Genomic DNA, 17,483 nt, shown 5'->3' on the forward strand with positions numbered 1-17,483 from the left:
TCATATTTCTCCACAATACCCCAGTATCCGGAGATCCTTGCTCTGAATGCTCGCTCACTGTAATTTTAATTTGAAATAGCATTTATATTATGCTTCACCCACCAAGGTCCAAAGTGAGTTACATAACCAACTCCTATTATTGCACGAATACCATATTGCAAACATATTGTACTAGATAGAAACTATGAATCTGACTGGGTGAATCAGATCCATCCTTCACCACCCGGGTGTACAGGAGATCGGTATCAGGGATTTTTCCGGGATGACTCTGGCGGTCATTTGAGACACACCTGTTCCTCCATCTAGAGCAGGGGTGTCCAACCTTGGCCTTTGCCAGGTCAGGTTTTCAGGATTTCCTCAATGAACATGCATGAGATCTATTTGCAACTAATGGAGGCAGTGCATGCAAATAGATCTCATGCATATTCCTTGGGGAAATCTTGAAAACCTGACTGGATTGTGGTCCTTAAGGGCCGAGGCTGGACAACCCTGAAGGTTTCCATCTTCTTACTCTTTTCTGGGGTTAGTTACTCTCGTCTCCTAGAAAGGACATCCTAATCCTTTCTAATCCTAGTATCATCTCTTTTTCTTCCTCATTTGCTTTCTACCACACCCAAGACAGCAACCTTGGATCATTATATAACTGCCCACATGAGCAGACAGTCTGGATCCAGAAGAGGATTAATGTGGTTGACAAACTTACTCTGACCTCAAGGCTTTCATATCTACCCAAAGATAACCATTCTCAGGCAGGAAACTTGGCAGGTCTGTGGAACCCCTCTTGATCTTGGGCTTTAGGTATGTGCTTGCCTATATATTACATCCTGCCCGGGATCCACTGAGTAGTGTCTGGTTAAAGTGAGCAAAGTGTTTGGAACTACTTAGAAGATATAGGATAGGATTGGAAGAAAGTCTAGACGTGCTGGGTAGAGTGAACAGAGTTTGGATCATCTGAGAAGAGAATGGACAGGATGAATGGAAACTGTGTTAATGGAGTTAATAAGTTTGAATGTGCCGGGTACAGGCCATATTAGGTAAGTAGAGCTTCTGGATTTGCTAGGTAAAGACCAGACTGGGTGAGCAGAGCATTTGGATCCACTAGGTAGAGATTGGACTGCGTGACCAGAACCTGGATAATTTATTAGCCAGATTGGATGAGTAGCCAGGCTGGCTCTGCTGGGTAGAAACTGGATTGGATAAGTAGAAAGTCTGGATCCACTGTGTAGAGAATCTGGATCAACTGGGTAGAGACCGGATTGGATAAGCAGAGAGTCTGTGTCCACTGTGTAGAGACTGAATTGGATAAGCAGAGAGTCTGGATCTGCTTTGTAGAGGCAGTATCCCTGGATTAGCTGAGTACATATTGTGTTCATGAACCTGTTGACCTTCAGGATGCACAACTTAGCTCACAATCTCCTTGAGCAATGGAGCCATGACAAAGTTGTTCTTATGTTGGATATGGAAAATCTGTCGTGTGCTCTCCATGGTCAGAGATCGCAGTTCGGTCAGCAGGGAGAGCAGCTTGGCATACAGAAACCTGTGTAAAGGAACCAGGAAGCAAATACAGCATTAAGACAGTCATAACATTTCAGACTGCAATGCTGGCTAGGATATTATGGTGGCTGTGATAGCCAATGCAAAGCACAGAAATGAAGCTTAAAAACAGGCATCACCTTAGATTATTATCAATTTGAAACTTTTTTTTGTTTTGCTCTCAGGAGCTAACATGCCCTTCCTTCAGAAGGGCATGTTCCTTCAGAACAGAATGCAGAAAATATCATCCTTATAATAATTCTCACCTCCAACATTCTGAGGCTGCCTGGAACCGTGGATCCCTTGGAGGTGGTCTGGAGTTGGAGTAGATAATAGTGACGTCACACAACCCACACCAGATTGGCCAGTAGAAGGGAGAGGGGCGGAGCCACAATACAGGGAGCAGCGAATCAGCACAACACGGGGAATGCACAGCAGCAGGAACAGAAGCCTCTCTCACACAGTCACTCTCACATACACTCTCTCAAACATACACACTCAGAGGAAAACCTTGCTAGCGCCCGTTTCCTTTCAAACAGAAATGGGCCTTTTTTACTAGTATTACCAGAAAATATAAGTGAACCATAAAGGGCCACATTTTGTAAATGGTGTCTAAAATCTAGACTCATCTGAAAAAAAGCGTGTAGTGCTATTCTATATAATGTGCCTAAAGTTAAGCACGTTGTATAGATCATAGCATAGGGTCAGGAAACGCGCCTACATTCATATATGGCCATTTACGCCACTGAAAACCTGGTGTAAATACCAGGCACCTAAATGTAGGTGTGTTTCCCTGAATTCTATAACAATGTACTCCTCCAATGGTCATGCCCCTTTTTAGCTATGTGTATTGGAATTTACCGTGCATCTGTTTAGCTTTCGTTGTCACCTTTTCTACTTGTTTGGCCACCTTAACATCATCGCATACAATCACACCCAAATCCCGCTCCTCTTTCACGCACAAAAGTTCTTCATCCCCTAAAGTGTACTGTTTCCTCGGGGTTTTGCAACCCAAATGCATGAATCTGCATTTTTAGTATTAAATCTAAGCTGCCAAATCCCAGCTTAAAAAGAAGCAAGTGTAAATGCCAATTATTGCTAATTAGTGATGATAATTGGTTGTTATTGGTCAATTGTCATGACTAATGGGCTTGTTACTCAATTGAGTGCTGCTTGTAATGCTACTCGCTGTGCTTTATATAGAATCCAGGGGAAAATGCATTCTAGTGAAGTCCATAGGGGAAAACAGTGTGTGACAGTGGCTGTGAAATTTTATATCTGGTACTAACCAGGGCCATAGCCAGACAGCCAATTTTGGGTGGGCCTGAGTCGAAGGTGGGTGGGCATGGAATTCATGCCCTCCCCCCGTCCCTAGCCCCCCTCTACTCTGCTCTTCATCCCTCCCTCCACCTGCAAGCCCACAATATTAAATACCTGAGCAGGAGGGGATCTACAAACCCTGCCAGCTGACGATTTCCTCCTGCTCAGACAGTTGGAACTCTTCCAAACAAGTCAGCAGCACTTTCCTTGAGCTGATGCCACGGCCAGCAGGCTGTGCATGCATGAAAACTAAGCACGTGAAGAGGGGCTGGTGTTGGTTTTAGCTCGAGGCAAGTGCTGCCAGCTGCCATTTGAAAGAGCACTGGCTGCCTGAGAAGGAGGAAATCTTCAGCTGACGGGGTTTGAGGACCTCTGCAAGCCATAGCAAGAGTGCACAATTTTGGGTGGGCCAGAGTCCAAATAGGGTGGGCCCACCCATGGCTATGCCACTGGTACTAACCACTGGCATTATTCCTGGAAATTCAATGCCAGATCATGTCCGGGCTCCAGTACTGAATTTTTCAGGTATACGCAGGTGGAGAAAACACACCGGTTAAGTGCAATATTCAGCACTTAAGTGGCTATGCTGAACTGCATAAAGATAGGACTGTGTTTTACGTTGTTATCCTAGCTGCTTAAGTGTTGAATATCGGTTAAGTGCTGACTGTGCCCCAGGAATGCCAACAAAATAGCCAGTTCTTGCTTAGATGCTAACCGGCCATTTTCAGGGACACTGTCCAGTTAAGTGCTCCTGAATAAGTTCAGTGAGCCCTGGACAAGCGATTTAAATGGTCAGAAGTCATTTAAATCACTTTGAATATCTACCCATTCGGGTCCCTGTTGAGTTCTTTCTTGTTAGTTCTGAAGTGCCTAATCATTTTCATTTCCTGAACTGTTCTGAATTTACCTGTCTATATCCAGTTTCTGATCTTCTGAACTAGTGAATCAGAACAGTTAGAGACAAAGTGTTCTCATTCTTAATGTACATCCTCCATCCTTTCCCTGCTTAGATACCCTCCAACATGTCCCAGTGTGTATTCACCCCATTAGGGGAATAGGTATAGTTTTGGTGATCACGTAAACAAGGCTCATAGAAATACAGAATATGATGGTAAATAAGAATTGAAAGATCTAGTCTCTGCCCTGTAGAATCCATCCTGTAAATCCTTCATTTTTGTGTAACAGTTCTCCAGGTCAGGTGAGAAACAGAGAAAACATTAGGCAGATAAAGATCATATGGCCTATCCAGGCTATCCGTCCATGCCATTTATTTTCCCTATCACTCCCTTAGAGATCCTATATACTTGTCCCAAGCTCTCTTGAATTCAGATGTTGTTTTCATCTCCAACACTTCCACTGGGAGGCCATTCCACAAATTCGCCACCCTTTCCATGAAGAAGTATTTCCTCAGGTTGATTCTGAATCTGTCCCCTTTCACCTTCATCCTATGTCTCCTCATTCCAGAGCTTCCTTTCAATTGAAAGAGACTTGCCTCCTATGCATTTATGACACATAGGCATTTAAATGTCTCTATCATATCTCCCACCTTTCTTCCAAAGTATACATATTTGAGATCTTTAAGTCTGTCCCCATATGCTTTATAAGGAAGACCACAAACCATTTTAGTATCTGCCCTCTGGACCGACTCCATCTTGTTTATATCTTTTTGAAGGTGTGGTCTCCAGAACTATACGCAGTATTCTAAATGAAGTCTTATACAGAGGCGTTATCACCTCGTTTTTCCTACTGGTCATTCCTCTCCCTGTGTACCCAAGCATCCTTCTAGCTTTCGCCGTCACCTTTTCTACCTGTTTGGCCACCTTAATATCATCACACACAATCACACCCAATCCCGCTCCTCTTTTATGCACAAAAGTTCTTCACCCCCTAAACTGTACTGTTCCCTCGGGGTTTTGCAACCCAAATGCATGACCCTGCATTTTTTAGCTTTAAATCTAAGCTGCCAAATTCCAGACCATTCCTCTAGTTTCACTAAGCTCTTCCTCATGTTATCTATACCATCAAGGGTGTCTACCCTATTGCAGATTTTGGTATGATCAAACCTTACCAGACAGCCTTTCAGCAATGTCACATACAATAGAAGAACCAGCCCAAGAACTGAACCTTGCAGCACACCACTGCTAACATCCTTTTCCTCGGAATGAGCTCCATTTACCACTACCCTCTGTTGCCTTCCACTCAACCAGTTCCTAACCCATTCGGTCACTTTAGGGCCCATTTATTAGTCGTCTATGTGGAACCGTGTCAAAGGCTTTGCAAAAATCTAAATACAGCACATCTAGCTCTGTCCCTCGATCCAATTCTCTGGTCACCGAGTCAAAGAAATTAATCAGATTTGTCTAACAAGATCGCCTCTAGTGAAACCATGTTGCCTTGAGTCCTGTAATCCACTGGATTACAAAAACTTTACTATTTTCTGTTTTAAAAGCGTCTCCATTAATTTACTTACCACAGAAGTCAGACTTACCATCCTGTAGTTCCCAACCTCTTCCTTATTTCTGCTTTTGTGGAGAGGGACCACGTCTGCTCTTCTCCACTCTTCCGGGACCACTGTAGACTCTAGAGAAGCATTGAAAATGCGGAGCCGCTAGAACTTCCCTACGTTCCTTCAGTACCCTCGGATGTATACCATCCGGCCCCACCGCTTTGTTCACCTTTAGTTTAGCCAGGTCGTCATGAACACAGCCCTCTGAAAATCGTTCAGGGACTACCACCCCTCCATTCCCATTTTTGTTTGTCTTCGTCAGTCCTGCTCCCGGCCCTTCAGCTGTGAAAACAGAACAGAAATATTTGTTAAGCAATTGCGCCTTATCTTTATCAACCTCTATATATTCTTCCCCTTCACCTTTGAGTTTCATAATGCCACGTTTGCATTTTCTCCTATCACTAACATATCTAAAAAATGTCTTGTCCCCCCCCACCCATTTTACCGTATTGGCTATTTTTTCTTCCATTTGCATCTTTGCTTTCCTATCAGCTTCTAGCTTTTCTAGATATTGTCGCCTGTCTTCCTCTTTCTGCGATCTCTTGTAGTTTATGAAGACTAATCTCTTGTTTCTTACCTTTCCAGCTACTAGTTTTGAGAACCAAAGCAGCCTCCTTTTTCTCTTACTTTTATTTACTTTCCTTATAAAAAGGTTTGTTACCTTTACAATAGCTCCTTTCAGTTTTGCCCACTGCTTTCCAGCTTCTTCCAGATGTTCCCATCCAGATAGTAATTCCTTGACTTAATCCCCCATCTGAACAGTTAGTTTTTTGAAGTTTAGAACCTTCACGTTTGAATGAACCATTTCCACATCTATCTTGATATTTTTTGTTAGTACAGCTTAGTAAAAGAGCAATAAAACATATCCAATTTCATAACATAAAAACAATATATCCATAAATATAATCTGTACTACATTTTATAAAATCTCTCTGCTCAGTCACAATACAAGTGTGAAAATAAATATGTTATTAGCCTGCTTCTTGAATTTAGTCAGATCAGTCAAGAGACACAACCTAAATGGTAACTTATTCCATAACAAAGGACACAAGAACATAAGAGTAGCCATACTGGGTCAGACCAGTGATCCATCTAGTCCAGCTTCCTGTTTTCCAAACAGTGGCCAAGCCAGGTCACAAGTACCTGACAGAAACCCAAATTGTGGCAACACACCATACTACAAATCCCAGGGCAAGCTGTTGCTTCCCGTGTCTGTCTCAATAGCAGGCTATGGACTTTTCCATCAGGAATTTCTCCAAACCTTTTTAAAACCCAGATACACTAACCACTGTTATCACATCCTCCGGCAAAGAGTTCCAGAGCTTAACTATTTGTTGAGTGCAAAAATATTTCCTCCTATTTGGTTTAAAAGTATTTCCATGTAACTTCCTCGAGTGTCCCCTAGTGTTTGTACTTTTGAAACGAGTAAAAAAAATTGATTTACTTCTACTCGTTCTATACCACTCAGGATTTTGTAGATCTGAATCATATCTCCCCTTATTCGTCTCTTTTCCAAGCTGAAGAGCCCTATCCTCTTTAGCCTTTCCTCATACGAGAGGAGTTCCATCCCCTTTATCATTTTAGTCGCTCTTCTTTGAATCTTTTCTAATTCCGCTATATCTTTTTTGAGATACGACGACCAGAACTGAACGCAATACTCAAGGTGTGGACGCACCACACAGCGATACAAAGGCATTATGGTATTTTCAGTCTTATTCACCATCCCTTTCCTAATAATTCCTAGCATCTTGTTTGCGTTTTTGGCCACCAATGACAGAAATTTAAAAAACCCAAAACTGCTTCTTTAGAATCAGATTAATGCAACTTAGCCAAAGAGGGTACAACAAGTTGTTGTGTACCCACCAATCTTAAGGAATGACAAATAAGTCGAGACCAGACCAATCAGAGATGTATTGATAAGTATCAAAAGCCTAAACCTAATCCTATACTGGATGGGAAGCCAATGCAATGCTTTCATTACCGAAGTAACATGATCATGGCGATCCAGCCCAACCACCAATCGTACCGTTGCATGTTGGACAATCTACAAATCCTTACAACATAATTGCATAATACCCAAATACAAGCTGTTACAGTTTTGTCAGTACTAAACTCTGAACTACTATATGTTAGGAAGCACATTATAAACCATAAAATTATACTACATTGTCAGCCTCCGACAGTGGCATAGGAAGGGGGGGGGGGGGCGGTCCGCCCCGGGTGCACACCGCTGGGGGGGGGGGTGTCGTCTCCTTTGGTTCCTTGCTCCCTCTGCCCCGGAACAGGTTACTTCCTGTTCCGGAGCAGAGAGAGCAAGGAACCAATGGAGCCGACGCAGCTCCCAGCGACGTGGACTCGGGGGTGGATCGGCCCTCCCGCCCACCCCTCGCTTCTAAAGTAAGTAACAATGCGCTCCGGGGGGGGGGGGGGGTGTGCACCAGAGGGGGGGGGGTGCAGTGCTGCACCCGGGGGGGTGCACAGCGGCGACCCGCCCTGGGTGTCAGCCGCCCTCGCTACGGCACTGGCCTCCGAGTGGCTAACTGCAACATCTCTCTGTTTCTCCCCTCTTTCCCCATGAGACTGTCATTGGAATGCTTTTATGTTTCACTTATATATTCTGATATTTCTCATCTTTTGCTCTGGTTGAAGAAGAAGGTATTGTCTTTGAAAGCTAATCAAAAAAATGTATTAAGTTAGTCTGATTGTGATAACGTGACTCCGCAGACAGGCAGGAAGCGCTCACAGACACAGGCAGACAAGCGGTAAGAGTAACAGAAGAATTCTTTATTACTGTGTTCTAATATACAAAAGCCCATTGCATCACAGCTTAGTGCAGTTCTGTCTGTGTTTATTTATTTATTGCATTTGTATCCCACATTTTCCCACCTATTTGCGGGCTCAGTGTGGCTTACAATACATTGTGAATGATGGAAATACAATTTGTTACAGTACGATTATGGCTTACATTGTGAAGAGTTATGGGAAGGCAAAGTCCAAGTCAAAATATTCTTGTTGAACCCTAAGGAAGCAGTCTTACCAGGGCCACACCCTAAACACACTGTTACCTTTCCAAACAAACTTAGTCCAACACAGGCTTGCCTTCAGCCTGGACACACAACAAATGAGTGCTCAAGGTAACCTCAGAGATTTCCTACCATGACTGTCTTTCCCACATGGACTCTGGAGATGTAGCTTGAGGGTCACTCTGCTTCCCTGAGCCTCTCCCAGGTACTATAACCCAGGGGCGTAGCCAGACCTCCAATTTCGACCCCCCCCCCCCTGCCGCCGCCAGGTACCTTTGCTGGCAGGGGTCCCCAACCCCTGCCAGCCAAAGTCTTCTTTAGCGCCGGTCTCAGGCTCGTTCGCTGATATCACCACCATGGAAACCAGAATGCGGAGTACCTCAAGGATCACAGCTCTCACCAACCCTCTTCAACTTAATGATGACACCTTTAGCCAAAACGTTATCCAATCAAGGCCTCAATCCTTTTATTTATGCAGATGATGTCACGATTTATATCCCATTTGAACATGACCCGTCAGAAATCACTAAAGAAATTAATTACAACTTTCAAATTATGAACTCATGGGCTGATGCTTTCCAACTAACCTAATCCAGATAAAACACAATGTCTCATTCTCTCATCACAACACAAGTATAAACCCACCATTATAAGTACCCCCAAAATTTCCCTTCCTGTTTGACAATCTGAAAATCCTAGGAGTCACAGTTGACCGAAATCTTACATTAGAAAACCATGCGAAAAACACAGCAAGAAAATGTTTCACTCAATGTGGACGCTCAAGAGAATAAGGCCTTTCTTCCCTAGGGAAATATTCTGCAGACTGATACAGTCAATTGCATTAAGCCAACTAGATTACTGCAATGCAATTTATGCCGGTTGCAAAGAACAAATTATTAAGAAACTCCAAACTGCACAAAACACGGCAGCCAGACTCATATTTGGCAAAACGAAATATGAAAACGCCAAACCTTTAAGAGAAAAACGACACTGGCTTCCACTAAGAAAGCACATTACGTTCAAGGTCTGCACTCTGAATCATAAGATCATACACGGTGAAGTCCCGGGATATATGTCAGACCTTATAGACCTACCAAACAGGAACTCTACTAAATCATCACGCACGTTCCTGAACCTTCACTACCCTAGCTGCAAAGAAGTGAAGTATAAATTAACATATGCATCCAGTTACGCAAATATGGAACGAATTACCTAAACCAATAAAAACAACACAGAACATGAATAAGTTCCGCAAATTATTGAAAACTAACCTATTCAGTATAGCATACTATAATAACCCATCCAAAACACCAGTTAATAAAACTTTTATATCGATTCTTCACTAAACATTAGCCTGTACTTCCGATTGTCTATACTAATTAACAAGATTGAAGTTTAATATTCCTGATTGTTTTAAGTTAATCTATCACGATTGAAGTTAATCCAATATCTTTTATTTCTGATTATGAAAATGTACATTCTTTAACTGTGTACTTAATCCTCTCTGTCTCCTTCACCTTAAACACATGTATTTCTCTTCCGGAATTGGTGATCACCATTACGGAAAATGTAAGCCACATTGAGCCTGCAAATAGGTGGGAAAATGTGGGATACAAATGCTACAAATAAATAAATAAATCTGTGAGTCCTGACTCCTGAGTGACGTCCTGCATTCACGTAATGTGCAGGACGTGCATGCAGGATGTCAGGAGTCAGGACTCGCAGAAGCAGATCAGCGAATGTGTCGGAGACCGGCGCTGAACAAGACTTTGGCTGGCGGGGGTTGGGGACCCCTGCCAGCAAAGGTACCTGGTGGCGGCGGGGGAGGGTTGGCAGCAACAAGGGGGGAGGGGGGTTGAAAGTGGCAGGGGAGGGTTGGCGGGGGGGGGGCAAAGTAGAGAGGGAGCCATGGCTTAATCTGTGGGGGCCCATGCCCCCCGTGGCCCCACCTAGCTATGCCCCTGCTGTAACCCAGCCAACTCTTTGGGAGGATTCCTTCTGTCAGTCTTTCTCCAGGAGATCTCTGCATTTGGGGTCTCACTCCTGGAGGCCTTTTGCCTCTGGGCCTCCATGGACTACTCTTTCTCAGGTCATTTAACCACCTCCCTGCCTAAGCCCCGCCCCTCTAACTCACTCTGGCTCAGTGGGCTAGCATCCTCTGCCGTAAGGTGGCTAACTGCAATATCAGTGAAGAAGTGTTCTTAGGGAAGCCTGCCACTCTACCACTCCCTCCCTCTTATTTTCTTTTCTATGTTTTGTTTTATTTGTACTTATTACCGTTAAAAGTGGACTAACATGGCTACCACACCATTAAGAATGTAAAAAACTAACACACAAAGAAGGAAAATAATCCAATCTAAAACACAGAGAGCCCCTCAGAGAAGGTTTATGGAACATCTATCTCCAAAACCTTAGAAATGACAAGACAACCCCAAGATGAAAAAAAAAAACGGTGTGAAACTGAAAAGGCCATAAAGGGAGTGGAAGGGAGAGTAGATGGCATGGATGGGCAGAGTGGATAGGCCATACGGTCTTTATCTGCCTTCATTTTTCTCTGTTTCTATGTTTTAAATAACAATTCTTTCTGGGATATGTGGAAAAGACAAAACTCCACAACAAAATCAGACAGAGCAATCCAAAATGGTAAAGTTTGGATTACCAGTACCTCTAGAAAGCTAACAAACCTGAAAATCTCACATAAGAGCAAATAGACATCGGAGAGAAATTAAATTTGCTGGAAAGAATTATTGAAGATTATCCAACAGCTCTAGACAACCCTAGAACAATGAAAAGCATGTGCCCCTGATAGAATATTAAAAGAAATGCTCAACACACCAATTTATAAATCTGCTCATTTCCATAAGACATAGAGGAGCTAATTAATCCAAATAACTCAAATAATTATAGAGGGATCTGCATCAATAGTAACATTAGCCAACTGTTTTGTAATGCACTCATCAAATGAATACTAAAATTCATAATGAACAGCATATGTCTGCATATGACCCTGTTTCCAAGCTCGGCAGTTAGCAGCAGAGTTCCTGAACCGCCAACACTGACATCCCATGCATGCTCAATTTTCAGGAAACAATCCCAAGAACAGACACAGAGCGAATTAGGATGCCTCCTCTTACCACTTACTTGTAAGAATAGCCATACTGGCGCAGACCCAAGGTCCATCTAGCCCAGTATCCTGCTTCCAACAGTGGCCAATCCAGGTCACAAGTACCTGGCAGAATCGCAAATAGTAGCAACATTCCAGAACCTCAAACAGTAAGAAGATTCCGGAATCCCAAAGAATAGCAAGATTCCATGCAGAATGTCAAACAGTATCAACATTATACCTGGGAGAAACCCAAATAGTAGCAGCATTCCATGTTACCAATCCCAGGGCAAGCAATGGCTTCCCCATGTCTGTCTCAATAGCTGACTGTGGACTTTTCCTCCAGGAACTTGTCTAACCCTTTTTTAAACCCAGATATACTAACCATTGTAACCACATCCTCTGGTAACGAGTTCCAAAGCTTAACTATTCATTGAGTAAAAAAATACTTCCTCCTATTCATTATAAAAGTATTACCATGTACACTTTTGGGATGAGGGGTAGTTTCAATCATTCTCGGACCTCTAGGACGAATTTGGCCTAGAGATGAGGGAAATTACATATTGAAGGACTCGGGGTGATCTTAGTCTATCAGGAACATTCCTTGAACGGGCTATTAATGGTGAGGGATGGGGGGAGGGAAGTTTATCTTGCCTCTATATGGCTCTTTTGCTATTTACTACCCCACTCTAGAAGTATTCTCATTGATGGAAACTGGATTTTAATTCTGCCTATGCTTCAGATTGCTGGGAGAAAGGTTTTCAGTATTTGTTTAAGGGTTCTGTAGCTAGTAATATAATTGAGAATGTTTTTTTTATCGCTGGTATTATACCCCTGAGCGGCTCTTTAGGGTCTATTCTCAGCTCTCTGACCAATGCTAGAGGGGCCTGCAAGGGCAGAGATACATTTTATCATATATGGTGGACCTGCCCTAAGGTCTGCTCTTACTGGACTGCTATCCTGGATCTGCTCTAACAGTTGCTGGACAAGCCCTATCCCTGCACGGCAGAACATTGTTTACTCCACTTTAAGCCGTCAGAGGTCACTATGGAACAGCATAAGTTGGCGGTTCATTTCTTTGTGGCACTCTCTACCACTCATACCTCAAATTCTTTGCAAGTTGGACTTTCTCTTCCAAATGTCCTAATTGACTGCCTTGAGACGGGGCCGCCGAGCTATGTTTTCCAAAATTTGGCACAGCTATGAGACATGGTAGCTTGCCTCAACCCCTGGTACTTTAGTTGACTAAGTACTGGTTTTCTTTTGGGAGGAGGGGTGGGTGGTAAGGGCTCTTGTTGGGATGTTGCTATTGTTATACTTCAGATATTGTTATGTGCTTAATTCTTTAATTAAAAAAAAAGTATTACCATGTAACTTCGTTGAGTGTCCCCTAAACTTTTCGAAAGAATAAACAATCAATTCATGTTTACCCATTCTATACCACTCAGGTTTTTGTAGACCTCTATTGTATCCTCCCTCAGCTGTCTGTTTTCCAAGTTGAAGAACCCTAACCCAGGAGCGTAGTTAGACAGCAGATTTTGGGTTGGCATCAAGTGTTCTCCCCACACACCAAAATAATATCTCAGCTGGTGGGAAAATGCTTCTCTCCACCTTGGCAGTCTGCATGCAGCAGGCATGTGCTGAAAACTGAGCATGCGAAGGTGCCAGAGTTGTGGAGAGCAGCGTTTTCGTTACCATCAGGGGGAAGTTTTCAGCTGGCGGAGCTTGGGATCCCCACCAGCTACCGCTAAACGTAAGCTACTGCCTTTAGTTTGTTTATCTCTATCTCCACCTACTGGTAGGCGGACGTAACCCACTAGTTCCTGGATTCATCTGCTGCAAGTGACAAGGAAAGAGAGTTAGCAGAAAACACATAACAAAGCAGAAAAGGGAAACTGGGACCAGCATGGTGGAAAATAAAATCTCCATACAACAACGGTAGAAAAAAGTGTTTTATTTGAATGTATTAACTATATTATATTAGTTTGGGAAATGTGCATCATGGATGTCTTTGTATTATGCTCAGTATAAGAGGAAATGCATTTCTGTTTCTATTTCTCTTACGTTGTGGTACATGACTAGTTGGACATCTTGGGGTTTCCAGTTCAATTTTTGTTTTTATTTTTCTATTTCTAATTTGTGGTCCCTTGTTCTGTATTTGGTGTTTTGTGTGTGACTGAGGTATGGTAATCTGTGGCTTCTGTGTAGAGGTCTGTAGCAGTCCCACTTGTTCTGTTTTACCAGTAGTAGGAGGTGCATTGGTATTCTAGGGCCCAGTGAACAGGGCCGGTCCAACCCAGTAAGCGAGATAAGCATGGCAGGAGGGCGCTGACCTCTGGAGGGCGCCGCCACGCCATGTTGACCCTCGCTGCTTACCTCAGCTCCCAGACCCCGACAGCAGGTTTCCTGCTCCGGTACCCGCACCGCCCTAGGGCATTTAAATCTTATATTTAAATTTACCTCCGACGTCGCAGCAGCTGCGCAGCATCAGTGAAAGCGCTGCTGCCCAACGTCTCTAGCTTTCCTTTCGCTTGTTCGTTCCCTTCTCAGTGTCCCACCCTCACAAGGAAATGAAGTCAGAAGAGGGAACGAATGAGCAAAGGGAAGGCTGGGAGACGTCGGCAGCAGCGCTTTCACTGACGCTGCACAGCTGCTGCGACGTCGGAGGTGAATTTAAACATAAGATTTAAACCTGAGAAGAGGGCGGGCAGGGGAGAGAGGAGCATTGGTCGATGGATGGGAGGGCAGGGCCCAGGGAGACAGGAGAAATTGCTAGACATGGAGGGGAGGGGAGGGAGGAGAATTGCTGGATATGGATGGATGGAGGAGGGGAGGGGAGAGAGGAGCATCGATGGACAAGGATGGACATGGATGGGAGGGCAGGGCCCATGGAGAGACGAGAAATTGCTGGACATGGAGGGGAGGGAGGAGAATTGCTGGATATGGATGGATGGAGGAGGGAAGGGGAGAGAGGAGCACTGATGGACAAGGATGGACATGGATGGGAGGGCAGGGCCCAGGGAGAGAGGAGAAATTGCTGGACATGGAGGGGAGGGCAGGGGAGAAAGAGGAGAATTGCTGGATATAGATGGATGGATGGAGAGGGGCAGCCAGGGAGAGGAGAATTGCTAGATATGGATGGACAGATGGATGGAGGGCAGGGGAGTTGCTGGACATGGGTGGATGGAGGGGAGGGCAGGGAGAGAATAGTTGGACATAGATGGAGGGGAGGGAAGGGAAGGGAAGACAGGTGTAATATTTTCAATGATGCCATGGCTAGTAAAAGGGGTGTGACTACTGTAGGGGCGGAGCCATAGTGATCCCACCCCTGGATGGGTAGGGGTGCCGACTAATAGGCTGCAGGAGGGCACCAGAAACCCTAGGACCGGCCCTGCCAGTGAATATTTGCAGTGCTGCCTATTCATAGGTAGGGTTCTTGCTGTTTGAATCATAGGATTAGTGCTACTGTTGTACGACATATTTGCTACATATATGTTAGGATTTTTTTCAGGTTTTGTATTTCACAATGTACTTGGTAGTGCAGAGATTTATTTTGCTATTGCTTGGACAGCATGAGAATCAAAATATATTTTTGTACAGTGTCTTCTATAGGGAAATGCCCTATATCTGATCTGCACGTGTAGTTTGGGGGGGGGGGGTGATGGACTTTTGTGAATGCAGATCATGTTAACATTTAACTCGTAAGAACTGCTTTACTGTGTCAGACCAAACATCTATGAGGGTCATGTATGCAGTGTGTCACAAATACGAGCTTTGTCTGACCGGTGTGCCCTTCAACTCTCGGCGGCCATTTTGAATCGCCGAGAGCCAGACTCAGACACGATGCAGCCGGGCAGCTAGCAGCAGCGCTCCGGGCAGGAAAGCGGGGGTTCCTTCGTTCCTGCCCAAGCGAACAGGTACTGCTAGACCACCAGGTATAGTGGCGTAAGGGGAGGGGAGGTGACGGGGGGAGGGAAGGTGATGAGGGGAAGAGTGTGCAACCGGGGGCGGGGCGGTACCTTGAAAGGGGCGGGGCGATGGGGCGAAAGGGGCCGGGGTGATGGGCACGTCGGCGGCGGCTGGGATTTCTTGGAAGGGGATTTCCCTACTGCTCCCCGTGCGTTCATTTGCCTTGTTTTCTTGTTCCGCCCTCGACGTCATCACGTGTGACACGAGGGCGGGGCATGAAGACATGGTGAGTGTTGTGGCTTCACCACCATGAACTTACGAACCGGTGTGTGAGTGCCTGCAGTGACGTCAGTGTCCTCAGAACGTTGAGGGTGCATTTTATTATAGTAGATGCTCTAGAGATGGGAATAACGAATGAGGTAATTAAATGTGCTGATGATACAAAGTTATTCAAAATTGTTAAAATGCAAGAGGACCTTACAAGACTGGGAGACTGGGCATCCAAATGGCAGGTGACATTTAATATAAACAAGTGCAAAGTGATGAATGTGGGAAAAAGGAACCCAAACTGCACCTATTTGATGCAAGGTCCACTTTAGGAGTCAGCGCCCAGAAAAAGGATCTAGATGTCAATCATTGATGATATGTTGAAACCCCCTGCTCAGTGAGCAGTGGCGGCTAAAAAAGCAAATAGAATGTTAGGAATTATTAGGAAAGGAATGGAAAACAAAAATGAGATGTTATAATGCCTTTGAATCACTCCATGGTGTGACCGCACCTTGAATTCTGTATGCAGTTTTGGTCACCACATCTCAAAAAAGATACAGCAGAATTAGAAAAGGTACAGAGAAGTGCAATGAAAATGATAAAGGTTATGGGGCGACTTCCCTATGAGGAAAGGTTAAAAGCTTAAGCTTGGAGAAGAGACGACTGAGGGGACATAGGATAGAGGTGTAAAAAATACTGAGTGGAGTGGAACGGGCAGACATGAATCGCTTGTTTACTCTTTCCAAAAATACAAGGACTAGGGGGCACGAATAAAAGCTACTAAGTAATAAATTTAGAACAAATCAGAGAAAATATTTCTTCACTCAACATGTAATTAACTCTGGAATTTGTTGCTAGAGAATGTGGTAAAAGCAATTAGCATAGCAGGGTTTTAAAACGGTTTAAATACTTTCCTAAAAGTCCATAAACTATTATTAAGATGGACTGGGGAAAATCTACCATTTTTTTCTAGGATAAGCGGCATAAAATTTATGTTACTCTATTTATATGTTGCCAGGTACTTGTGATCTTTTGGAAACAGGATACTGGACTTGATGGGTCTTTGGTCTGTGCCAGTATGGTAAGACTTATGTCCTTATGTTCTTAATTCCTAGACAGCACTCTTTATTTCCAGCAGGGAGACAGGGGCAGAGAAACCCCCTACCAGTATTAGTATTATTATTTTTAATGTAAAGAATAGGGGGAAGTCTAGGAAGAGGGGGAGTGGATAGTTTTATGCATATTAAGATGTAGCAGAAGGAAGAAAAGGGCTCTGATCGCCACAGTTAATGAGCTTTAGAAATATTACAATAGATGCATAACTAGTAATTTCTGTCGGATGGGAGGTTGGGGCATGATCTTTATTGCCCTGGGGCCTTGATCACTCTGTGTGCCCCTGGCTAGACGTACACCATGCCTCCATGCCTATTGTTCTAACCTTGCCCTTTTACTTCTGGATAGGCTGTTTTCATGTTTTCCTTTTCTATAATTGCCAACTAGTTACCTGGATTCCCTACACTCCAAAATGCTGCCCTCTCCTTTCTGATGTTTCACCACCAGCATTGTGGAAAATTTGAAGCTTAGTAGCTGGGAGTTAATGCAAATCAGATATTGCCAATAGGACTACTCAGTAGAGGATTTAACACTTGGGAGACGCTGCCCCCAAGCCTGGGATATAAATATTGTTAGGTCAGAGGAGGAACACCAATTATCTTAGAGTCCTGTGGAAAATACAGCTCTAGGTCTCAGAGGGGCTCAAGGGGAGGGGGAAGGGCAGAGAAGGAAGATAGGTTAGTTCTTGCAAACCAGGCTCAACTCCACT

General features: G+C 44.1%; 1 protein-coding gene across 4 annotated transcripts in view; it reads right to left on the minus strand.

Annotated features, from left to right (window-relative positions):
- Window positions 1-388: 388 nt before the first annotated feature.
- Window positions 389-17,483, minus strand: part of NR1I3 (nuclear receptor subfamily 1 group I member 3) — a 111,344-nt gene continuing 94,249 nt past the window's right edge. For all 4 annotated transcript variants that reach the window (XM_030188353.1, XM_030188352.1, XM_030188354.1 and 1 more), the window contains one exon: window positions 389-1,537. In XM_030188353.1, the coding sequence (XP_030044213.1) occupies window positions 1,402-1,537 (136 nt within the window). In that variant the 3' untranslated portion in view covers window positions 389-1,401. The remainder of the gene's footprint in view (window positions 1,538-17,483) is intronic.

This window comes from Microcaecilia unicolor, chromosome 14 (assembly GCF_901765095.1).
Source record: "Microcaecilia unicolor chromosome 14, aMicUni1.1, whole genome shotgun sequence".
Classification (NCBI taxonomy): Eukaryota; Metazoa; Chordata; class Amphibia; order Gymnophiona; family Siphonopidae; genus Microcaecilia; species Microcaecilia unicolor.